Source organism: Crocodylus siamensis, chromosome 3 (genome assembly GCF_052110815.1).
Source record: "Crocodylus siamensis isolate JL-2025a chromosome 3, ASM5211081v1, whole genome shotgun sequence".
Classification (NCBI taxonomy): domain Eukaryota; kingdom Metazoa; phylum Chordata; order Crocodylia; family Crocodylidae; genus Crocodylus; species Crocodylus siamensis.
In genome coordinates, this window is record NC_143397.1 from 150253465 (window position 1) to 150280190 (window position 26726).

Genomic DNA, 26726 nt, shown 5'->3' on the forward strand with positions numbered 1-26726 from the left:
CACGAAAGCACTCCTTCCCCCTCTCCCCCTCCTTCCCCTTACTTTCCTTCTCCCCCCGCCCCGGGAATCTAGTATAGGCAAGTCAAATATTCGACCCTTGTCGAATATTTGACCCGCGCTGTTAATATTTGACTCGCGCTGTTCATATTTGACTTCCGGTATTCGATTCAACAGCTATTCAACCAGCTATTAGTCCACTTGACTTTCACTTTTCAAGATTGAGTATGTTGAATATTTGTCAAATCGAACATTAAGTTGAAGCTTTGCACAGCCCTATTAACCACAAAAAGAATGTTTCTTGAATTTATTTAGGAAATGAATGCCATTACAGTTGTGAGGATTGCTTGTCTGAATCCAGTGTTGGGTATCACTGGAAAAAGCTCCCGACTTCAAATTAAAAAACCCAAAAAAATCCAACTCATCTTTGTAGAGATGCTAGAAATTGGTAGAAGTGCATCGATATATTGGTCACATATTGGATTAGCACTGATAACAGGAAAATTAATATTATTGGCAATCGGCTTTTTCTGGCCGATAATGTCACCAATAAATGCTGTGTGTATGCATGCATACAGTCAGGAATGCAGCCTGGCAACTTGGAGAGCAGCGTCTGGCCGGTAAGTCTGTCAGGGGGCATACTGCATGGAAGAAGGAAAGGGCATATCAAGTCCCCCATACTGAGGGAGGGAGTGGGGCAGGGACTGCCTAGCCAGGGCAGTGAACGGGACCTGGGGTGGGGCAGCTCCCTGCCACTGTGTATACCCCTGGGGGAGGTATGCGGCCATGTGCCCTTCTGAATTTATCTGCGGGGTGACGGTGGGCTACCTGCTGTGGGCTTGGGGCTAGGAGCTGCACCAGCCTCTTCTCAGTGGGGGGCCAGGGCAAAGACTGTCCTCAGGGCAGATGGGGGCAGGGTGGGAAGCAGCACTGGGAGAGGGCAGTGCTGGGGGGGGATTTAGGGGGCTATAACCACCCCCAAAATTCCCCACATCCACCTGTAACCACCTGTCCAAGTGCTGCTGCCACCCACCCCATGCAGCCCTGGTCCTGAGACTGCAGCAGGCAGCCCGGCCTCACCCTGCGCATACATTTGGGGGGCACATGCCCCCCATGCCTTCCCAGGGGATGCGTGCAGGAGCAGGGAGCCACTTCCTCTCTCTACCCCCCTGCGCCTCCCAGACAATTATCCCATGCCCTGGATCAGGTCTCATTCACCACTGTGGGTGGACAGCACCTCCCCAGCCCCAGTGCCACTCCCTCCCTCACAGTGGAGCCCTTGGTCTGGCCCCCTATTTGCCTTCCCTCCCCCACACAGTTTCCCATCACAGACTTATTGGCAGGACACTGCTCTCCAAGCTGCCTTCCTGCATTCCTGTAAATCAGCTATCGGATCATTGGCCACTGGTATCAGTCAAGAAAATATTTGCTTGTGCCCCCCTAGTAATTGGGAGGTCTGTTCTACTGGATTGTCTACTGATAACACCTCCTTACTAGCATTCAGTTCATGCAGTGCTGTAAGGAGCAAAATCACATTCCATCATCATGTTCAGTAACCTTGTTAGGGTGCTGAATAATATTCATGCTTTACGAAAGAAATTAATATCAATAAATATCCATGTTTCTAAATAACTTTTGTTGAACAGGCTGGAAGTATTAAGCAACAGAGACTTAACCTTTTTCCTTGGAGACTCTCAAAGACCCCACACTAAGGGTCTCCAGAGCTAGAGACTGTTTCCCTGGTTTACTAGGGTGGTTTAGCGATGGATTTTTTTTTTTTAATATAAAAAACAAACATATTTGGTTACTGTTGTTCTATTGGGGGATCCAAACAGCAATCATGTCAATACTAACTCGGCCTGGTCCCCAATAGATGACTAATTTAACAATAGCACATCTTCTCCGTAAGAAAATAACATCTGAAAGGCCAAGGACAAAGATAGCACCTTCAGCTAGAAAAGAACAAAAAGTGCAGTTCTTATGTTCATATCCTTTGTATTATGCTAAGGAATGGTACAACAAGTAAAGAGAGTTCCCTATATCAGGGAACTCTGCCTAGGTTTCAGCTGTGTTATTAACCAACTCGCATTCAAGGTCCCAAACACAGAGAAATCACTGTTTCCATGGGCAGAGACTACTCATGAGCCCAAAACAATTTCTGATGAGCAAGATATTTCTAGGTAAAGGAACAAATCTGCTAAATATAACTTCTGCCATATAAACCATGGCAGCACCTCATGTTTTCCTGTTGATGGGCTGCTTATATGGAAATAAGAAACTGCACTCTAGCTACAACAGGAAAATCTGTCTTGAGTAGGTGTGACTGTATTCTTCACAGTTATCAGGAAAATTTAATCAGGTACTTTGACCATTGTGACTAGAACTGTCCTATTTACCCATGGAAAATCCTGAAATATCACTGAACCAATGATGACATCGAGAGTGCAAGCTAAGCATACTTGGGAATGGCTCTCCCAAACTTACTGAGCTGCTCCGTGCCTGCTACCAGCCTTACTTGACATAGTGCAGTCACTTCTGCATGGCACAAAGGAGAGACAAACGCACGACATCATTCATTCATGGTCTAGTCTTTTCTGCACTCTGTGAGGGTGAAGAGGGGAACCCAGTGCTGATTTTTAAATTTTCTCCTCAGGAACTTTCCCCTGTAATATCTGCTTCAAATGAGAAAGTGAACCTGTGCTCAGAGATTGCTCCAAAAGTATTTTGAGTGGCCTCCCCAACATGGAATCTTTTGGAGTCTTTCTAAGAAAGAGGGAACTGAGGCTCAAGGACAGGCATCCCAGAAGCTCTACTGAGCTCTACTACATGGGATCCACATAGGCCAGATATGTTATTGTTTCCCTTGGAGATTTCAGAATGGGATATGTGTAGGAGACCATGGAGGGATGGGCTAAAAGGACTGCTATTGAGGCAGCAGCAGGGGGAGAAAGCTGAACTTAATTATTTCAAATAAAAAGCAAAATATATTACCGGTCTGAATCATACAAGTCAACTGCAGAAGAGCCAAGATGATGAGGATGACTACAAAAGTCCTATTTGTTTCAGATTCACTACTTATTTATTGGTTCTCGTAGAAAGTATTAATTATAGAAACAGATACAGAATTCACAAAATAATAACAAGAAATTCAAGGACAACATGTCGTATGTTAAATAACAAGTTTGGCATAATTTAAATAATGGGATGTTCTACTGCATTAATGTAGATAAACCCAAATGTTGTGAATACAGTATGAAATGCTAGAGAAACTCCATCCACTCTTAGGGTCATTCTCAAGGGAAAAAAAAACACTTTGTGCCCTTGCGGCAGCTTCAATGGAAAAGTTAAGGCGGTAGGGCACAAAGAGCAGAACACTACTGCACTTCTAGAGATTTCCCCAAGTTTAGAGCTAAAGAATACTAGTGAGAAAATATATGGAAGCTTGGCTTTGTTTCCTGTGTTGTATCTGTTTTTTTCAACAGAGAATATAATTTCAAATGTTGGCAATCTGATTCTCCCACCAACTGTATTATTCATTCAAAAAAGGAAAAAAAATCAAAATATTAACAGTGGGACAAATGCAGGTGGATTATTGTTTTCAGAGAGCTGTTATATCTGGATAAAATGTTTTACCATAAAAATATATTGTTCTATAACTGCTTTTAATTGTTAATCTTTGAATTTCTGTTACTGAAATTAAAACAATAAATATTATTTTGTGTATTGCTTAGAATACTAAAATATTTCAATAATTTGGTCACTTTTCAATAAAATTATTTAAATTGTGGAAAGCATAAGTAAAGGTAAAAGGCATTCAGCCAACCTTAGCCCTGTTTTTTAATGTTTTATGTTTTTTAAAGATAGTTTGGAGGATATTTTTACCCTGGCACACAAATGTCATGTTACAATAAATGCTAAATTCTAAATCTAATCCCATATAGAAGAAAATATGTTTAACTTAATCCTGTGAGTTGCCATGATTTATTCTTTGAAGAATGTATTTTACTTTGACATTGGATTTTGGAAAATATGATTTTGTCACCATAAATGTTAAACTAATCATAGTAGGCCAGCTGCTTTGATTTACACTGAATTTAACATAATGGTTCATCAATGCAGATAAATGAGCAATTCCTTCAACACACTGCTGAAAATGTTAAAGCTACCACAATTTGTGACATACACAAAATAGATCTTGTGACTAGAGGTAAAATGAACAACATTATTCTGAATTCTTTGTATATCATATAAAGATTTATGTCTTATTTTAGATATACGTATACACATACAATTTCCTGATTTCTACTTTTAAATAAAGGCTATCTTAATTTGCTAATATAATTTCCTGCCATGTATTTTCCAAAATAAGGCTATTATACGACCATTTGATAGCAAGGGCATAGGAAATACTTCTCTAAAACTAAGAGAAGAATAAATGTTTATAAAGTGATGATCTCCACTCAAAGAAACTCAAGAGAATGTGGCATATACACAAATATTACTTACCCGTGTGAAGGTACCCTCAAAACTGTGAATATCCAGTTGTGGTTTTTGAGCATAAACATAAGCATTAATTGAAAAAAGGTCCTGTAACAGATAGCAAAGTAATTATTAACATTAATTATTCCTTTTATTAAATTAATACACATGTATTCAGTGCACTATATTATAATTAGGCTATAATTGTTCAGTTTTAGATGTGGTAAAAACACTAAAATATTTTCTTTTCCCAATAAAGGCAATGAAAAGTTACTCAAGTAAGCATTGAAATATGGTCCTGCTAGAAGATCTCATTATACAGGAACAGAGTGCTTGCAAACATAGCCAAAATTTCAAGACTCTGAAAGTGATATTTATACAAGTATGAAAGAGAATTTTCCTTACTTAATATTTTTAATAGTTAAATTTATTTTTTCTAATACAGTATCCTTAAAATAGTATCTTTTTATTTTCTTTCATTCTCTTTAAAAATAATTATACAGTTTTTCCCCTTGGGTTGCTTCTTGATAGTCCAAAACACCTTTTTAGCAAGAGAGAAACTGATTGAATATGTAGGGAAAATGATAAAACTGAATTTTAAAAGTTCCACTAAATGCCAATATATTACAGATGTTTACAGAATCTAAGAGTTAAACGGCATATCTTAAAATTTGAGTGTTGTTATTCTGATCCTTCTGATATAGAACTGTTGAGATCCATAGCCATCTTCAAACAAACAAATGCATTAATACATTCTGAATACATTAAGATCTAGTTTGCATTTTTTCAAACAGCCTTCTGACATAGGTCTAAAAAAGCACCTTTACATGCAAATCATGAAAATAATTTGTAACTGATGTTCACAATCTATGCATGGTATGTTTACCTTGCCCTACAGAGGTATATATAACCCTAAATCATTCAATTAGTTTATTTACAAATTTTATAAAAGCAAATCAAGTTTCAACACTAAATTTTTGCAAAATATCTTTTCTCATCTCAAATCATTGGCCACTTATTTTAGTCATTCACCTAAACGTCCACTTACTGCACTCTTGTGCTTCCAGGTTAGTTTTCATCAGCTTCACAAGAAATAATTCATACGAAACTAATACACATGTGGTATCCTATGTCTTCATCATTCAATTCTTCCCAATCTGTTATCACCTACAATTTAGTTAATCCAGGCCATTACGTGCTTTATTGTACACAGAAATATAAATTTCTCAGTACTGGATAGTACAGAAGAAAACCAATACTGCACACATACTCATATACAATAAGAACTGTTACTGAAGTGCATCAAACATGAACTTTTCTTTTCAGAAAAGCTTAGTTAGGAAACAAAATTAGAATGCAAGAAAGTAGAAGTACCCATGTCTTCACATAAACTGACATTGACATATAATACAATCAAATTTTGGTTTAACTAACTGCAACTACAAATGGTGCCCCTTTGTAGCCTATTACATGTTAGGTACAGTGTAAAAATGTTTGTCTAAATTCCTTTACTTCCTGTGCTCTTTAGCCTGTATTTAATGTCCTTTTGTGCATTTGAGAACTAACACTGCCTATCCCTTTCAGAAGCCTTCTTAATTTCCACTTCGACAAACATGAATTCTCTCATTTTTCTGAATAATCAAGATCTTGATGTTGCACATGCTTTTATAATCCTCTTTTAAGGAACTTTTGAATATTCCTTTACATTACGATGGCTAGAATCTTCAGAGAACTCAAAATATGGCCTCTGCTCACAAAGTACTACAATTTTATACAGACTATACCCTAGTAGGGTATTCCAACATAATAACTGATTCTGTACTTTGCCTGTAACTACAGAAAAAAAGATGCAGTGCAGGTCAGCAAGATAGCTCTGCACTCAAGTGCAGAATAAAATGAAGGATATTTCCCCCTGCAATCACATGCAAAACACAACTCTAAGTATTTCATATATATACAACTCTCAGGCAGGACTCAAAGAAGCTAGACTCTCATATGGGAAGATTCACTTATATTCTAATAAGGACACAATACCAAAATACCTGGTTAGCATTCATCAACCAATGATGAGTTTTAAGAGGATCATGGTTTATGCCTGTTTCTACAGTTTAAATCGGGTAGATTTCTCTCTGTCCAGTGTTATTGCCCCAGAGGCAAAAGCTGTCCTCTCTCGCAGCAGAGATCACAAAAAAAATTAAGCATGGCACTACCTGAGATGGAAAGATTAATGAAGCTATGTAAGCTTCATAAATAATGCGGTACAGAAAAATAGCTCAAACTATTTTGAACAGGGAAAATCTGGATGGCCTAGGTGCAGGGATGTCATAGTATTATGAAATTTCCCTTCCACATTATTGTCATTCGACTTTTGCTAAAATATTTCCAAAATATTTTCTGTAATATTAGTTTATTAATGAAGAAATACATGTTTAGGAAATTCAAAACAAGTCCAGCATTACTCTTGCTGAAATGCTGGTCCACACTGAAGTCAAAGACAGTTCTGCCATTGACTTTAACAGGAACAGAATTTTCCTTCTAATTTTTCATTTATATGGGGAAACAACTGAGGTGAATAATCTTGGTTATGTCCCTATTTAAAAGAAGACAAGCAAATAGAAAAAAAAAGTAAGTTTACAGCAATTCTAAGTTAAAATGCTTAGCAAGAACAAAGTTGAGAACAGAGACTATAAAAAAAAATATTTCCATACAACAATGGATAGAACTTACAAAATACTAAATAACATGTTAGGAAGCTTGGTTAGCTACAAACCACCACTTAGAAAAATGCATCTCATCTGTTTACATTAGTCACAAAATACCTAAACGATGGTAAAATAATGACAATGTTTTCCTTTGCATTTCACAATAATAATTTAGAAATCACTCTGAAGTTATCAATAACATAGAAAAACCTCCTCTATTAGGTCAAGGGCAACATTTGTTCACCTTACTTAAAGATCATTAAAATACATCCTTAATCATAACATGTGGTTCATTACAAATAAAATTGCCTTTGGTTCAATAAAACTAATTAAATGTAAATGGTATTGTTTACTGCTCTATGGATCTTTTGATATAAATCAGCAAGTCACCATTTATTGAAAATTACGGTGACCTCATTGTTGTTAATAAATTTACTTGATCACATAAGGCAGAGAATAATGTCCCATGATACTTTCAGTGCCAGAAAAACGGCCCCACATATAACTATGAAACCACAAGAAACCTAACCTGGGTGTTAGAGTTCTTGCAGCACAGTCATCATTAAATGACTTGTTGAAATTTTAATTCTCTGATCACATTAAGTGGTTTGGGAAGACAACAAAATCTGTACTGATCATCTTTGGTGGTGTCATCTGTTCTTCAAGAAAAGCTCTGAAGGTTTGCAGGTTTATTTATTCTTGGTGTCACGGTGGATAAGGTTACAATGCTTCTCTGTTGATGTGACTGACAGATCATGACAACACAAGATACTCAAATCCTTTACATCAGATAACTAAAGAAATCAAAATGAGTGACAATTATGGACAGTGTATGCTGCTAAATGCAAGACCAAAGTCCTTAATTTCCTTAGTCTATCTCCATACTCAAATTTCACTTACCATCCATTCTTTTAAATTATTAAAGTATCATGTATATGATACAAAAGTATTATTAAACTTCTCCTTTTGAAATTTCCTCCAAGTTCAGGCTAAGATCCTGTTTTAAGAAATGTGACCTAGTGATGGGGAACCTTTGGAAATCAAAAGTAGTACAAACATAATGCACAGCTGCCACACCAACAGGAAGGATAGTGGCTCAGCTGAGACCGCTTGTTACCTCTAAGGAGGACCTGCAGGTCAGCAGAAACAATTTAGGGAAAACTTTTTACACTCCCCTCTATTTGTGAATCTCTTTACAGCAACAAAACCTGATATTTGGCTTTGTCATTTAAATATATGATTTATGTTAACAAAACAGTGGACTCCAATTTCTAAACTAGATTCCAAATGGAATATACAAATGCAACCGGTACTCACGTTTCATTCCAGCTTTACAAACAGTATTGAATTTAGAGATATTCCATATACTTAAAATAGGAAATACTGCACCCACTGAACATTTTGTATTAGCATGTTCCACTATTTTCCTCTACTCAATATGCTAATTACACCAGAGATGAGCACAAAATATATGAACCTATTGATAATGGGTTCTATTCATTTCTTCTTACAGGGGCAGAACTTACAAAAGCGTTCAATGCAAATTTTACTTGAATACAAAGCTGAATCAGGGGGCGCTATGTAACTGTAAGAAATTGTCATAGCTATTTAGTAACAGCCCAGCAGGTGGCAATCAAGAATTATTGTAAAACAGGATCAATCCAGCCTATTTTCCTGGAATTGATCGTTTATATTTTAATCAGGAAATTCTATACATTATCTCTACATGCATACTAAAGGTGCAAATTGGAGGAACTTGTATAGAACACTTCCCATGGGAAAGGGATTATTTTTTGATAGGCATTTATTTTTTTCCAGAATTGACAGATCTGAATGTCTATTATGTACTTTGCAAAAATGTCCACAGTTTGGAATGACTTGTGTCTTAAAGCAAATCAGATTTCAGCAAGTTAATCTCCATTTCATTTAGAGAGGCAAACCAAAGCTTCAGATACCTTTTAGCCATAACGAATAACCATCATATTTGCATTTGAAAAATAGCTTCTGAGCAAACATAAATTGTGGGCGACCTTAAGCTGGGAGCAAGAGTTGGGAGAGTACCCAGGAAATTTTGCATTCAAAGAATAAAAAAAAAGAAAAAAAATAACAGAGATATGAAGAGTAAAATATTTGCAGTGATACTCTGCTTTCCAAAGAGAGAGTCATAGCCTCAATCCTCTTCACATTAGGAAAAACTAAAATGGCCCAGAACTGCTCCAAGCTTCATACTCTGTAATATTAGTGGATGTTCAGTTGCCAATGTGACAAATCAAAGATGTTTTCAAAAATTCAAAAGACATGCATCTCTGCATGTCCACACATGCAGGCATATGTGCTTGCAGCAGCTCAAATAGCAGTGGTACAAATTTGTGCCTCAGCATGTGTCTGAACACACACTTTGGTGTGGGACAAACAGTGCCCCTTGAGGCAAAATGACTCTGCCCAGCTCCTCCCAGACCTGCAGCCAGGGGAAGCTAGAAGCTGAGGCCAGCACATGTGGCCAGACAGGGACCGCATGGCCACCTGGGCTCTGGTACAAGCACTGTAACAGACCTGCCTGCACCTCTGGGCCAGCTGCCAGCAGGCAGGGGCTGTATAGTTGGCATTCGGGTAGCAACCGCTGTCATGTTTTCTGGTGTCCTCCCTCTAATATCTGGGCAACTATCACCCAGAAGATGTGCTCTCCCAAATGGCCAGGAGGTCAGTCACCTTGTCTGCCCTCCAGCTGTATCCCCTGGTGCTGGCCTTGGGCAAGCTCCTCTGCCTGGGTTCCATCACTTGCCTCACCAGCAGAGATCCTGGTGTTCCCTGTTTAAAAATTGCAATTTCTGTGACAAACCCCCCTCAAAATCTCTCATTAAAATACCCCAAATCCGTGTTCTTCCGCAATTAAATGAAACTCTTCTATATACAGAGAGATCATTCGGGCAACATTTTATTGATATATTTACAATGTTAAAGCAATTTGGAAACCTACCAGTGCCTCTATCATCATCAAACAAATTCTAAATATCTATACACTTTGGTGTTTGCTTCTGAGTTTTTTTTGTCATAGATCAAGCAAAGTCCCTCTGCCCCCTTCACTCACCAGGATGTCGGATGCTGAGCAGCACTGATATGCCAGTGCCCTGCCCCTGCCCTTGCCCCTCACTCCCAAACCATAGCCTCGCCAGTGCCCCTCAACCCCTGACCCGCAGGCTCTGCCTATCCCCACTAGCTCCCTCCTGGCAGCAGCTCTGTCCCAGCACCAGGACATCAAGGCTGTGCAAAACTTCAGCAGCTGTTTTGTTTCAGGAGTGTTTTGGCCAATTTCAGTGGCTGAATCACCAAATCTGAATTGAAACGGAAGGTTCCAAAACCTCTCCAAAATGAAATAAAAGCATCTGAAACATTTTGGAATATTTCAGAGTTTTGGAGGCAGGCTTGTAGGGAAATGGAAACTAAGAAAAGGCAGGGGAAAGAGGGACAAAAGGACTGCTCTGATATTGACATCTGTAGCTGGCCAGTCACTACAATCTTTCCCCAAGTTCCCTCCTAATCACAGTGCTCTGGGGGAAGAGATGGAGAAACAATATATAAGGCTCTGTCTCTGCCTTTTCTGTCAGCTGTGTCTCTCTTGCAGCATGAGCAGCAGAGCACACAGCATCTGAAAGGTCTAGGCTTGCTTGGTAGCAGTAGGTACTGGTAGTTTCTTGCTACCAAGTTGTAGCCACTTTCCCACTTGCCCTGGCCTACCATCCCTATTGTTATCCCTTTCAATTAATTCTTCCCCCAAAATCCTCTTATTTGTTCATATTTTTCTATCCGCACAAACAAAAAGAAAGCTGTGCTTTCCCTGGCAGTCTGTCATTTATCATTGTGCAGGAAAGCACAACACATAAATTATATACTCACTTTCTAGCGCACCAAACATGCGCTGGAAAGGCAGGTGCCAGGTCTTCTGGCAGGAGAGCGAGAGGGGGCAGAGCTGTAAGTCCTCCCCCACCCCCAAACTTAGACACACTCTCTTTTCTACCAGGCATGAGGCTTCTGCTGCTAGTGGCAGCAAGGAGGTGGGAGCACTGTCTGCATCTGCACCACCTCCAGAAACAGCTGTTGGGACATTACCTCAGTTTTGAAAGACACAATGAAAAAAGCTGAAGGAACCCATGTTATGAAACACTGCTCCAAAAATTATATTTATTAACATGTTTAATAACATTGCACAGTACGTTCTTACTACTTGATAGTGGGAAAGTCAAAGATAGGGATGTATCACTCATGCAATCATATCAAGCGACTCCCTCGGCTCTCTTGGGTGCATCGAATCTGACTCCCTGGACTTGTAAACGTCATGGACATCTTCACTTCGGACATCTGGAGCAGCCAGGATGGAGATCATACCTACATCTCCTTCACAGGGCACTAGTGCGATCAGTCAGGCCATTGGTGGGTTTCCTTCAACGGAAGGTGATGGATGAGACCCACATGGCAAGGGAGATCATGTGGGCCATGAACCACATGGTGCGGGGGTGGCTTGTTGGGCAGGGCGAGCTCATCCTTGGGCTCATGTTCACCAACAGTGGAGCTAATATGGCCAAGGCAGTCCATGATGCCAACTTTGCTGGTATCCGCTGTGTGGCACACAGGTTCCACCTTATAGTCAGGGCACCTTGGAGGGGGACAGGGCTGTCAGTGAGGGCACCATCACAACCAGCCAGCTCATTTCAAAATGGAAGAAGGTGGTGGGCTACTTCCACCGGAGCATCAAGGGAGGCAAAATGCTGCGGGACAAACAGACAGAGCCGAACATCATGCAGGATGTGGGAACTCAGTGGAACTCCACATACCTGATGCATGAAAAGCTGGTTGAGCAACAGAAGGTCATTCATGAGATGGCTTTTCTTGGGGAGACTGGGATCAGCGGCCCCCTTAACAAAGCTGAGTGGGATACCATCTCCCAGATCTTGGTGGTCCTCAAGCCATTCCGAGGCCACCGAGAGCCTCAGTGCTGGTGATGTCCTTAGCCAGGTGATCCCCATAGTGAGGGAGCTTCAGCACCAAATGGAGAAGTTCCAGGGGATTGATGTTCCTGGCTGGGGCAAGCCACTGTCACCAGAGGTGCAGGCACTGGTGAAGTGGCTGAAGGAGGGCATTAAGAAATGGCTGGGTCTGTTGCGGTCCAGTATGGTCCACATGCTTGTGGGCATGTGCAACCCAAGGGTGAAGGGGAGCATGTGCTGCAGTGAAACCCTGGATCACTGGATGGAAGTGCTGGTGAACAAAGGCAGGGAGGCAGAAGGGCACAGGCAGGGGGATGTGGAAGAGGGGAATCCACTTTCCCATCCAGCACTCCATCCACCAACTTCCAAATCAGTGTCGAAATTCCGGAACAGATTTGGCTGAACTGAATTGGGACAGTGATCTGAAACACCAAATTGAATCACTGTCCCTCTGAAATGGCCGAATCTGAACTGGAACAGAGCTGTTTCACACAGCCCTACAGGACACGAGTCCAGCTGCAGCTGTTCCACCTCTTGTGGTTCTGAGCAGTACCAGCCCTTGCTATTCTGCTCCCTGTGGCTATGCCCAGGCCCCAGCAATTCCCCATGCTGTTCCTGGGAAGTCCTTGACTGGGGCTCAGTGACTGGGCTGGGCAAGCCCCTTCCCTTCCAAGCCAGTCTCCCCCTGCAAAGGCTGCTCTAGGGGGCAGAAGGGCTCTAAGCCCCACTCTGGCAGCCTCTCCTACCTGGAGCTCTCCCCCATTCCCAACCCCTGTTTCTCTCCCTCTCTTTCACACCCCTGCTTTTACCCCTCCCCCCAGCCCATCACACCCCCCAAGTGGTTCCTGAGACCAGGAGCCCCCCTGGTTGGGGCTTCATGTCCCAACACAGGTATGGGCACAAGGCAGGACTGCAATGTAGCAGCTGCCCTGGCAGCCATGGCTCCCACCAGCAGGTCCTGTGCTGTCCTGTCTGGAGGCTGGACACTCAGGATATGAGATTTCTGGGGGGGATGTGGGGTTTGGGGAGTTAGGGGGGCTTATGGGTGGGTATAGGGGTGAGTATATGGATCGTGAGGGGTGGCGTGGGGTTTATGGGCAGATTGTTGGGGAGTCTGTGGGTGGCAGGGGACTGTGTGGATGGAGGGAACTGCTGGGGAGTGGGTCCCCTGCCCCCCTGCCCCACACAGTGCACAACCCCCCCTGCAGCAGCCTCCATGAAGTCAGTCCAGCCCAATAGTGTGTGGCTTCTGTGTGTGATGCTAGGAGCCCAGCCTGGTCTTGCCTGAAGGAATGTGCCAGCGGGCTGGTGTCATGTTCCACATGCTGCACCACCATGCGTCTCTGCAAGGAGCAAGCCATGAATGCCCCAACAGCCGCTGCTGCTGTGGGGGGAGAGGGGGAACACTGTGCGCCATGCAGGGGGACAGACAGGGGACCCACCTCTCCTGAACAGTCTCCCCCCCCACCAGTCCCCTCCACCTCCACATCCCTACTTATTGGGGAAAGAGCCTGGGTCTGATCCACTGCTGCCAGCCTTGCCTGCTCCCATTTGCCCCAGCAGGCTGAGGCAGAGTGCTGGAGCAGCAGCAGCATGCAGCAGCCATAGAGATACTCTGGCAGCATGCTAGAGCATCTCTGGCAGCCCCAGCCTCCAGTTACTTTAGGGTATGCTCCAGGAGTGCTCCCTGCACTGCTTTTTCCCAGCATGTTATTTTTTGATACTGGGATTTCCTGGTATCAAATTTAGAGTCCATACTGCAAATATTCTTAGTGTGCCTCTCATGGCATCTCAAACTACTCTGAAGCACTGCAGCAGGCACGTGCTTGCTTGTCTTGCTTGTCTGGACTCAGCCTGTGATTTTCAGTGAGCACACAAAAAATATAAATATTATAAAAAAATATAGACTCTTTTAACAGCTCATCTAATTTTATTCATAGTTAAAAAGAAAATCTTTGAACAGAGGGTATTAGAGGACAATTATTTACAAGAAAACGAGTATACCTACTGCCTTTCTTTACGAGGAAAAAATGAAGCATTGTTCATTATGGTTATACTCCAGATAAACTTGGGAAAGCCAAGACACAGATCAGTTTTACTGCAATTAATACCCTAATCAAGTGGAGGAACTATGGGATAGCTCAGTGTACCTTCAGTTCAAGGCTCACCTCGAACTGGGGATCTTAAGGAAGAAAAGGAACACTGTAATGTGCACAAAATGTGATGTATAGAACCATTTACTGTGACGAGGTTTAAGATGGAACGTGACCTCAGTTCTGAAAGACACAATGAAAAAAAGCTGAAGGAGCTCATGTTATTAAACACTGCTCCAAAAATTGTATTTAATAATATGTTTAATAACACTGCATAGTATGTTCTTCCTATTTGACAGTGGAAAAAAATCAAAGATAGGGATGTATCACCCATGTAATCACATCGGGCAACTCTCTCAGCTCTCTTGGGTGCATCGAATCTGACTCCATGGACTTGTAAACGTCATCATAGAAGGCAATCACAGTTTGTTCAGGCATGACTTGCCCTTGGTGAATCTATACTGCCTGTTCTTAATCACCTTCTTCTCGCCCAAGTACTCAGAAATATTCCATAATTTTTCAGGGACTGAGGTGAGGCTGACTCGTCTATAGTTCCCAGGATACTCCTTCTTCCCTTTCTTAAAGATGGGCACTATATTTGCCCTTTTCCAACCATCCAGGACCTCTTCAAATTGCTATGACTTTTCAGAGATAATGGCCAACAACTGTGACATCACATTTACCTCATTACCCTTGGTTCTATCAAGTTTGGCTTCATGGATTTGTACATATCTAGGTTTTCTAAATAGCCCCTAACCTGTTTTTTTGCACTGTTGGCTGCTCACCTCCTCCCCATACTGTACTGCCAGGTGCAGTAGTCTAGAAGCTGGCCTTGCCTGTAAAGACTGAGATAAAAAAGGCATTGAGCACTTCAGCCATTCCTGCATTATTTGTCATTGGGTTGCCTCCCTGTGACAGGGGGCCACCCTGAGGCTAACCTCTGCATCAGCTTACCCACCGTCTTGGGCAGTCTGCCTACCTACCTCATCTGCCACACCTTGTTAGTAAATAATTAAGTTGCTCATTAGGCTGGAGGCTGCCCTTCATGTGTCCAGCTATACCAGGTGGTATATACATGCTCCAACCTTCCCTACACGTGTCCCATGCCTCACACGTGTTACTACCATCACCGACTCTATATGCCCCGGCACTGAGGCCTCTGGTTTCTGTCTCTCTGCAATATGTAGGCACCGAGCTCTCTAGTGACTGGCTTCCATGCCTTTCTCTTGGGCGCCTGGTTCTGCGCCCCCTTAGCTGCGCCCATCTGGTGCTATGGGCTTGCCCCAACCCTGTAAGTGAGCTCTCTGGTGCTATGAGTTCACTGAATCCTTCTAGTTGCACCCTCCTGGTGCTCTGAGCTCACTGCACTCTTCTGGCTGTGCCCCTCTGATGCTCGCTATGCCTGACTGGGCTCTACCAAATCATATGCCCTCTCTCTCCAGGCACTAATGAAGCCTCCAAACCTCCCCTTCTAGCCTCATCCTAATCCTCCGGGGTACACATGAACACAAACAGAAGCCCCTAGGCTACAACTTAAATACTAACAATAACAAGTGTTATGCCCCTTTAAGGGAACAAACTTCCACTCATAGTAATGTGCCCCTATCTAGGTACCTGGGAGACTCCCTGTAGTCATGTAGCACTTAGATAGCAGAGCAGGCAGTACTGGGCAAGCTAGGTAGGCAGCACCACATCTCAAAAATCTTCATCAGGCAGGAGCTCCTTCCCTGTCAGTTGCCAGAGAGAGAATGTGTCTGCTAGCTACAGCCTGGGCTTATCTATCCCAGAACCCTCCCTCTTGCTGGTCAGGTTACGTTGACAGGCGTGGCCAATTACTTCCGCAGGCTGTTATCCTGGCAACCTGCAGCTGGGGAGCTCTGCTTAACCAGCTGAGCTCCTTGGCCAGGTTTCTTCAGCTTTAAGGAGCAAGCACCTCTTAGTGCCATGTTACACTCCCTCATTCAGCAAGGGGCACACACTTTCCCTGATCTTCCTCTTGCTGCTGACATACTTGTAGAAACCTTTCTTGTTACCCTTCATATCCATTGCTAGCTGCAACTTCAGGTGTGCTTTGGTCTTCCTGATTTCACCCCTGCATGCCCCAGCAATACTCTTATACTCCTCCTTAGTCCTATGTCCAAGTTGCCGTTTCTTGTAAGCTTCCTTTTTGTGTTAGCTCACTGAAGAGTTCCCTTCTAAGCCAAGCTGTTCTTCTGCCATACTTGTTAGTCTTTCTGTGCGTTGGGATGGCTCATTTTTGTATCCTCAGTGAAGTTTCTTCAAAATACAACCAGCTCTCCTGGACTCCTTTCCCCTTCAGATGGGTTTCGAGCCCATCAGTTCCCTGGGCAAGTCGAAGTCTGCTTTTCTGAAGTCCAGGGTCTGCACTCTGCTGCTCTCCTTCTTTCCTGCCCTCAGGATCCTGAACTTAATCATCTCGTGGTCACTGTTGCCCAAGTTGCCATCCACTACTACATTCCCCACCAATTCTTCCCTGTTTGTGAGCAGCAGGTCAAGAAGAACATGACCCCCAGTTGGCCTCTTCAACACCTGTACCAGGAATTTGTCCCCAACACTCCCTAAACCTTCCTGGATCACCTGTGCACCACTGCATCGCCGTCCCAGCAGATGTCAGGTTGACTGAAGATCCCTATGAGAACCAGGGTTGGCGACTGGGAAAGTTCTGCTAGCTGTTTGAAGAAAGCCTCATCCACCACATCCTCCTGGTCTGGTGCTCTATAGCACACTGCCACCATGACATCACCATCATTGCTCTCCCCCTCTAGCCCTAATCCAGAGACCTTCAACAGGCCTATCCCCAGTTTCACAGTGGGGTCCTGAGTAATCATACAGCTCTTTCACATAAAATGGACTCCTCTTTTCCCCCTGGACAGTTTATACCCACCCACGACAGTGTTACCATCATTTGAAATATCCCACCAAGTCTCTGTTATGCTAATCACATCATAGTTTCGTGACTGTTTGAGGGCTTCCACTTCCTCCTGCTTGTTTCTGACTCCATGCATTTGGGTACAGACACCTGAGGTGATTAGCCAATTGCACTGCTTTCTCAGGAAGGTTTAGGAAGCACTTACCCCAGAGCTTTGGTCTCTAATCCCTTGGTGAACCTAGTTTAAAGACCTCCTCACGACATTAGTGAGCCTGTTTGCAAAGAAGATCTTCTCCTTCTCTCTCCATCAGCTAGAACCCATCTCTTCCTAGCAATCCTTCTTGGAACAGCACTCCGTGGCTGAAGCAGCCACAACCTTGCCGGCAACACCATCTGACGAGCAGCCATGCATTAATCTGCTGGATGTGTCTACTCCTGCTTGGGCCCTGTCCCTTCACTGAAAGGATCAAGAACATCACCTAAGCCCCTGTCCCCTTCACCCTTGCACCCAGAGACCTGTAGTCACTTTTGATCTGCTCAGGATCACTCTTGGGAGTATCATTGCCCACATGGATGAGCAGCATGGGGTGATAGGTAGCCAGAGAGCTGGATAAGTCTCAATCCTTCCGTGACACCTCGGATCTGGGCAAGCAACAGACCTCCTGAGACAACAGGTCAGGCTGGCATATGGATGCCTCTGTCCCCTGCAGAAGGGAGTCTCTAACCATCACCACCCATTACTTCATCCTGGTGGCAGTGGGCTTGATCCTCCCAACTTTGGGGATACCCGGCCTGGCCTTTTCCAGCAATGGAATATGTTCCTCCTCTGTTGACAGGGCTCCATATCTGTTCTCTAGGCTGACCACTACAAGTAGAGATGAAGACTGCTTGCTGCCAGAGGTCACAAGCTTCCAGCTTCCACATTTCTGGGAGTCCATGTCCTCTTCCTTCTCTAGTACCACTTCTGCACCTTCCTCTGCAACCCTAGAGGTTTTCTTCATCACTGAGTCAATGAAATCTTCATGGCAGAGGATGCTTTGGAGCCTCAGCACTGCCTCCTGTAGCTCTTTTGCCTGTTCCCTGAAGGCCATCACCAGGAAGCACTGTTCACATCACAGGCACTCCCCCATCTGGCTGTCACTGGAAAGAACCTACAAGCCATGGTCTCCACAGTGCCAAACCAGAACCTGGGTAGAAGCCTCAACAATGAGCAGTCCTGTCTGGACAGACACCTCACAGGTACAAGCAGAAAAAGAGTTGATAGTGGCAGTGGCTCTGGCATTGCAGCATCTTCTGGCCATTTCTCTGGGTCTCTGTAGGTTAATTACTCTTACAGAAAGAGCTCATCTTAAAGGCTCCCCTTCAAAGAAGGGAATGGCAAACTAACCTATGAACTAATTTGTGAACTGCTTGCAAACTGCCCTGTTTGCTGCTGCCTCCATTTGCTCACTCCCTGGTTGCTTGGGGAGTCTCCTTTTATACCTTCCTGGGTTCGGACTGGCTCTGGCCCCTTATTAGGGCTTTAGTCAGATACAGAAAGCAATGACCCAACTAGCAGCTCTCTCAGCTGCTCAGAGCATATACCTAAACACACAGCCCATCAAACAAACACTCAGCAAGCCAAACACACAGGAACCCCTGGCTCACATACCTTTCCAGAACAGGATCTGGTACCTGACTCCCCTTCCTCTACTTCCTTTTTCCTCCCAGAGAACTGCTTGCAAACTGCCCTATTTGCTTCCCCTATTCATTTGCTCAACTGGCAGGGGCTCCCCACAGGTCAAGCAATTTGGCAGTGCTGGAGTGGCAATTCACACTGACAATGTTCTCCTGCTACTAAAGGTTCTCATCCGCCCATTTGCTAAGCCTCTCCAGGTTAGCCTGAATCGCCCTCCCGTCTTCAGGTATGGATGCTTTGCCCCAGAGTTTGGTGTCATCAGCAAACTTGGCCAGTCCGCTTCTGGCTCCAATGTCCACATCACTAATGAAGATGTTGAACAATATGGGTCCAAGGACAGAGCCTTGGGGAACCCCACTGGTTACAGGGCACCATGATGATTGACTTGTGTCAATTACCACCCTCTGGGTCTGACCACGGAGCCAATTTCCCAGCCAGTGGATCGTGGTGGACCCAAGGCCACAATTGGCCAGTTTTGCCAAGAGGTGATCATGGGATACCAGATCAAAGGCTTTTTTGAAGTCAAGATATATGACATCAATCTCTTCTCCCTTGTCCAGGTGATAACTCACCTGGTCATAAAAGGAAATGAGATTGGTCAAGCAAGACCTACTCACAATAAACCCGTGCTGGCTATCCCTCAGGATGTTGGCATTGGCCAGTCCATTAAGGATGGCCTCTTTAATAAACTTTTCTAAGACCTTCCCCGGGATAGAAGTCAGGCTGATGGGTCTGTAATTTACTGGATCCACTTTCCTCCCTTTCTTGAAGATAGGCACCACATTGGCCTTCTTCCAGTCTTTGGCCACTACACAAGAGCGCCAGGAGTTCTCAAAGATCCGTGCTAGGGGCTGGGCTATGACGCTCGCCAGCTTGAGTACCCTGGGGTGTAGACTGTCAGGGCCAGCTGACTTGAAGGTACCTAGCCTCTCAAGGTGTTCCTTCACAAGGTTAGCATTGATGGATGGTAGGGGATATCCCTCACTCAGACCTCCGTCCCATGGGACTGATGAAAGACCGACGCAAAGTACTCATTTAATAGGTTGGCTTCCCTCCCCCTGGGGTCCACAGCATATAGATGTGCCTGCAGCTGTAAGGCAACCAGGGCCCTAGACAAACAAACTCATGGGCCCTGGGTCAATCAAGACCCTGTTTTCTCCCCACACTGATGCTGCCACCCATAGGGAGCGAGGATTGGAGCTAGGAAGCAACCAGCATGGTAGGGAGGCTCACAGAGGGGAGGGGAACAAATGGGAAGGGAATGGAGGCAGATGGGGCCAATCACACTGCCACCACAGAGGGAAGGATTGGGATCCCCTTGCAGCTCAGGGCCCTAGGCATGTGCCTAGGTTGCCTATGTGTTAATTCAGCCCTGCAGGCAACCACCCATTTAATGACATCAGACCACTCCTCAGTACAAATCATGAAGAACTTGAATCAATGGATTAACTCTGGTGTGAAGGAAGAATCAAGCTCTCAAAATCTAAACCATACTTCTAGTGACAGCTCTGTAGACACCCTGAAAATGTGATAAAGATGTCTAAACTTTTTTTCTTAAAAGTTATAGAACATGATAGTTGAGAAATCATGATTTAACATTTCATTCACTTAGCACAAGTTCCACATAGTAAGGGTTGCAAATAAGAAACTCAGTAAAACCCAACAGGAGTAAAACAAAACATGACCCCAAACAGACCAAACAAGCAGGAGTGAGGATTTTGCTCAGTAATATCAGAAGCTCTTTTGCTTTTAAGGATTCTTTCATTTGATCCAATGTTCCAGCAAGACCATTCTATCTTCATTATACAGTAAAAGCTCTGTTATCTGGCATGAGTGGGGAATGGAGGGTGCCGGTAATCTAAAAATGCTGGTTACTTGAGGCAGGGGTTTTCAGCTGGACACAGAGCAAGGGGGGGGAGGCGTGGCAGCGGCCACACGCAGAGTGGGGGGGCGGATGGCGGCAGCTGCACAGAGTGGTGGCCAAATGCAGAGAGGCAGCAGCGCAGGGTAGTGGGTAGCAACAGTGGCTACTACATGCAAGTGGTTGTCCAGCAGGCCAGAAACTCCAATTAGTAGAGTGTGCCAGTCACTAAAATGCAGTTAACACAGCTTTTACTGTACTACTGACCAGGCCAACAACTTTTATCTGACTGCCTTCATGAAACAGAACTGGCCTATAGCAACAATGCTGGTAAAAGCTCTTTCCTAAGACTACTTACCTAGGTATTATTTTCAAAAACTCTGATTCAGTAAAGCATTTAACAATGAAATCATGCTTGAAGATAAGCACATGATTCAGTACTTTCAAGGTCAAAATTAATATGGCATCAAGTAGCAACTAAGCCCTACACATGCTTGATGTTGGTCATGAGAACCGTTACAATCTGTAGATGATGTTCCCACTTTTGGTGACTGAAAATGAGTGTCCCTTGACCCTCACTCCAGTAAAAGTGGCCCATTGCTAAGCAGGCTGATTTCCTGCAACCTGAGTTCAATAGAGGGTTCCAGTAACATCTGTAATTCCTGTACTATTGAGTTGGGTATAGAAAGATATAACCAGTGTTAGTTTATTTTCCTACATCCAGACAAACACCAATTTTCAATCAATTCACTCTTGTGACTTTACACTTTTACCAGCATAAGTGACTGGAAACCAGTTTATACCTGTAACAGAACAGAAGTTTGGCACACACAGACTGGTTTAACCTGGCAGAACCTGGTCTAAGATTTGCCCTCCACACCAAAGGGTGAACTTGTGCTCTGTTCACTACTGATCTAAACTATGTTGCTTACAGAAAACTGAACTTAGATCAATTCTGCCTCAGGCTTTTTGGATGTCTGTAAGTAGCCAATCAGACCACTGTGATTTGTCTGGCAAGGAATGCAACATCTGCTCACAGTGTAGCCAGCTTCCTTATTTCAGCTAAATGCCATGCCAGCTATATTTTCAGGTCATTTACTATATTCCATTCAGAATACACAGATTATGTACGTCTCTTCCCTCTAAAAAAGTAGGAAATTGTATTCTAACTAATGTTTAAAATATTGAGGTTGCAGAGATAAAACAAAAATTAGGAAATTCCTCAATTAAGACACAAATTAAAAATTGCATGTGCTCATGTAATTGAATGTATTCAACATGTGACAGAATGTAGCTGTATGAGGAAAATGAATTAATACCTTAATTCAGACATTTCCTAACTTCTGAACACTTGATTTTGCAAATTAACTTGTTTTAACTTTAACTTTGTTTTAAAGAATAGTTTAATTTTAATGTAGTTTCCTAAGGTTTTTTTTTTTTAATCCCCACAAAAACTTAAGTATTGACCAAACAAAAACTTTCATCAAATGAAGCCATAGCGATTTCTCAATAATACAGGTCATCAGCAAGGTTGGACTCTGAGATCTTTAGATTTACAGCACAAACCTTCACTACTGCTTGAGCTGAGTGAAACTAATGGAAGAATCTAGCACCTTTGTAAATCCTCTGCTGGGATGGAGTGGGTTTCACAGCTACCTGCTAGGTAACAAAGAAATGTGGAGGCACAGGTCCCTCCTGCATTCAGTACCAGATTACATTTCAGTGCATTCTACTGATCAGACCATTTTGCTCCTGTTTCTTCTGTCCGCTTGTTTAATCTATCTGCTCCAATTCATAGACATAATCTACTGACTCCTATACTTTCACCTCATCTTTTAACAGTTTTTGACACGTGCACACCACCCCCCCTTTGGAAAACCCTCCTGCGTACTCAAGTGTACATACTTTCTCCACTGTGACCCTAAACCCTCCTTGCAAAGAAGCATTCACCTTACAAGAAGTCTCCCAAAACCATAAAAGTCTACATTTGTTACACACCCTGGGAGTATATAACACATTTTATCTGTTTTTACTCTTTTAATGGAAAATGAAATAGCTGTAGAAACCAACCTTTTCCAGAGGATCAAGACCCGAAGCATTTTTGTATTATCCATAGCAAAGATCAACATTGCATTTATGGGTTAATTTCTTTTGTAACTGCTGTAATTACTGTGTACAAGTAATTTTCTAAAGCTTTCTACTACATAACAAATATAAATAGATATACCAAAGAAATGGTGAAACAAAAATCTATAATGCTTACCCCCAATGCTGGCAGTCTTTGTGTGCACCCGACAGCAACTTTTAGCTTCCAGTCTGTTTCACCATCAAGCTGGTCAGTTCGAATAAAACACGAACCTTAAAATTACAAAGAAAAAAAATTCAGATCAGACTACTGGTTTTCATTTTATTTTAGATTCTATAAAAAATTAAAATACTTTTCTAAACTACCTTTGATCCAAAAACCTAATGGACTTTTTATTAATGTACACATCATGTATTGGTTAAGTCAGTGGTTTTCAATCTTTTTAGACTTGAGACACCCCTTATGGCTAGGAACAGACATTACACATAAACTGGTTTAAGTGAACAGAAACTGGTTTTAACCTGTAACACAACAGATGTTCAGTGAACACAAACCAGTTTGAAAATGGCTGAAACCATTTAAGATAAACCTGGTTGCACGCAGTATCAGACTTAACTGATTTGGGTCAAACCAGTTTATGCAATGCCTGTCCCAGACGCCTTGCTGGTTTAAGATAAACCAGACACTCCAGTAGCCCAGCATGTTCTCTGGGTTACGTGGGGCTCTCTGCCCCACAGCAGGACTGGCCCTCCCCTGTGCTTTTCCCCTTCCCTCCCTCCCACCACTTGCTGCTTAAGCAGAGATCCAGTAGTGATGTGTAGGGGGTGCATGAGGGTGCACATGCACCCCCTGAGAGCACTGGCGCACCCCCTGACTGGCTGTGTTTGCCACTTGGGTGATGGGCAGGTGAGAGCGCTGGTGCCCCCCCTGCAAGCACTGGCCGGAGAGTGGAGCACCGCTGCACTCCCAGAAGCAGCCACAGCTACTCACAGAAGTGAGATTGGCCACAGAGGGACCCCCTCCCTCAGTCAGCAGGATTGGCTGTGGGGAGGACACTCCCCCTAATCACTGACTGGTCCTGGGGAGGGGACATGTGGCCCCCCCTGACTAAGGCAGCACCAGCCACCCATGCAGAGATCCCTTCCTCATCTCTCCCACAGCAGGGACTGTAGCCAGCATGTGGTCTTCTAGCTAATACTGTATAAGGCAGACAGGGCTTTATGGAGGTAATCAACATCTCAGCTGGTAATGGCCCTGCACTCCTTCCTTTGCAAAAAGCTGTTGAAGAAGAGCTTGTAATGAGTGAGGCCGTTTACTGATAGAGTGTTAAATGCTGATAACAGAGCTGATATCAAGAATGGAGGGGGGGAACCTCTCCCTAGTCACGGTGTCCTGCCAGGGCCTGGCCACACCCCTCTCAGTTCCCTGCAGAAGAAAAAGGAAGGCTGCTCTTGCGCCTCCCAGCTTCTAGCCTGAGTCACTGCAGGCATGTGCCTGCATTTCTGGGATGTCTGGTTACAAAACTGATTTAGCCTAGCCAGGTTAGACTAACCTGCAAAGACTGAATCAATTCAGCCTCAAGCTTTCTGAATGTCTGTCCCTAGCCTATGAGACTTGAAGCACCACTCAGACAATGTCAGCTTTTAGTCCTCTGTCACTTTTTGGCTACAGAAAAATAATAGAGCAATTATCTGATTGCAAAGAATACAGAAAGACCACAACAGGTCAGAATATTTTCAACACTATGGATTCCTATTTGAAAATCTCTGGGTTTATATTGTACACCTAACAGCATCAACATTGTGAGACAACCTGCAGCACCCTCAAGGCAATTCAGGCTGCCATGGCACTCTGGTTGAGAATCACTGGGTTAAATGCTTTCTGAAAGAGATGCTGCAAACATGACAGTATTTCAGTACAGTTTTCAGGATAAGAATATAAATACGTATGCACATAATCAGAAACATTCTACATTATAAATATTTTCATATTGTATAAATTCAGTCAGTAAATGAAATATGCTGAGCAAAATAAATTTTAGGTGCAGCTCCCTTGACTTAAGGGAGTCTGAAGCAGGGATAAGAAGATTTTGTTGGTTTTAGAACTGATTTACAACTGCTTCTGAATTTTGTAATCATTTTAATATCTCAGAAGTGCAGAAATACTCAAGGCTGCTGTCCCATTTATCTGATGGGATACTACATACTTGTTAAACTTACTTCTAAAACTGACCCAGCTCAACATAAATATTAAAATTACCATATTTACTTGAATATATATTCAAGTAAAGCTATGCTAAAGCAGGGAAAATAAATAGGGGGGAGGGGTCAGGTAGCCCCCTTGCCATCTGCCTCCACAACTTCTTGAAGCCCCTTGCCTTACTCCCCATCAACTGTCAGACCCTGCTCTCCCTGAGCACATGGAAGTGAGGGGCAAATCTGAAAATACTGACTTTAAAATAAACAGGCCTATAGTAATTTGCATACAGACAAATGACTATGGGTACCCACAGACTTAGTTCATATAGAACTGATGCATTTAACCGGTTTCAAAACTGCTGCAATTTTAGCACAGGTACTCTGAAAATACACATTTAAGCTGCACTTTTGTACCTACTTATATATACGTTATGCGTATATTAGTCCAAACCCAAAAGGCTCATGATTTACCGTACAGATCACTGGGCTGGGAGCCAGCCGGGTCAATGGTGTGTTTCAAGCCACGTTGACCCCACTGCTCAGTATGTGTGTGTACTCCAGATCCCCACACAAAGGATCTATGTGCTAGTTAGCCCCTCACTCATGACTGGAACTGGGTGTTCTTGTCATAAGTCCTAAGATACTCCAAAAATGTATATGCAGATCAAACACAGGGCAACCTGGTCTGATGTTTGCCAGATATCTAAGGCTTGTGAAGAAGCAGGAATCATTGGAACTGGGAAAGAAAGGCACAGTTCAGCTGTAGGACTGAAGAGGAAGTCAAAAAATTCAATGTAATAGCTCATAATAACTTGAAAAAGAGTTGAAAGTTGAGAGGGACTGAGTGCAGTGGGCATTACCATATATCTTATTCAGATGGGCTGCACTAACCGATCCTTCTGGTCATGGATGACTGGTGCCTCTCGAGTTGGGGGGGGGGCACGTGCCCCAGCCCGCCCAACACCAGTCAGCGACCAGCGGCTGATTCCACTGACTGGGAGTGGGGGGGAGGACAAGTCTCCCGGCAACCGATCTCACTCACCAAAAAGTGGCCACACCATTTCTGGAAGTGCCGCAGCCACTTTCACTGGCAGCCCCGCTCCCTGGCCAGCGCTTGCCCCCCTGCCCACTGGCTAAACAGGGAGTGTGGCCTGACAGCGGGTGCACCGGTGCTCTCAGGGGGTGCATGTCCACCCCCATGCACCACCCCTGCTTCTAGTAGATTCCCCATCAGCAGCTCAGCCTTTTTGGCTAAGAGCAAATGTAAGATGAAGAGGCTTTTTTCCCCCCATGCTGATTGGGAAGGAAAAAACTTCTCTTATATCCAAGTAAATATGGTATATGTAAAGGAAACTCCAAAATAAATGTAAGAACTTATGCAAAAAATCACAAATCTAAAACACAAGCTTTTGAGCATGTTCTACTAAAATTATAATGGAATGTCATATGACATAGAAAAGAAAATTAATTGCATGACAATTTATACAAAATCTAAGCTCTACTGCTAAACAGTTGGAAAAAATCAAGGTTGGGGGAAAAAATAAAGATAACTGTTTTCTGGATATTGTCAAGACTGGTATACTACTATTCTTGTTACTTAACTAACATTCCAGAAAAGCTACAGCTGAACATTACAGACTATAAGATCAGAACCTTTCTTAGTTTTATTCATGACTGATATTTGCAGCTTATTTGCACCCTCTTTAAAATTATTGTTATAACATGTAATGTATTACGACATCACTTCTCATCCCTGAAAG

The 26726-nt window shown here is 43.5% G+C and overlaps 1 protein-coding gene across 2 annotated transcripts in view; it reads right to left on the reverse strand.

Annotated features, from left to right (window-relative positions):
- The window catches only part of ATP9B (ATPase phospholipid transporting 9B), a 327984-nt gene that overhangs the window by 163174 nt on the left and 138084 nt on the right, over nucleotides 1-26726 (reverse strand). For both annotated transcript variants that reach the window (XM_090039540.1, XM_090039541.1), the window contains exons 8-9: nucleotides 22946-23040; nucleotides 4504-4584 (exon numbers count right to left, since the gene is read on the reverse strand). In XM_090039540.1, coding sequence (XP_089895666.1) covers nucleotides 4504-4584; nucleotides 22946-23040 — 176 coding nt within the window. The remainder of the gene's footprint in view (nucleotides 1-4503; nucleotides 4585-22945; nucleotides 23041-26726) is intronic.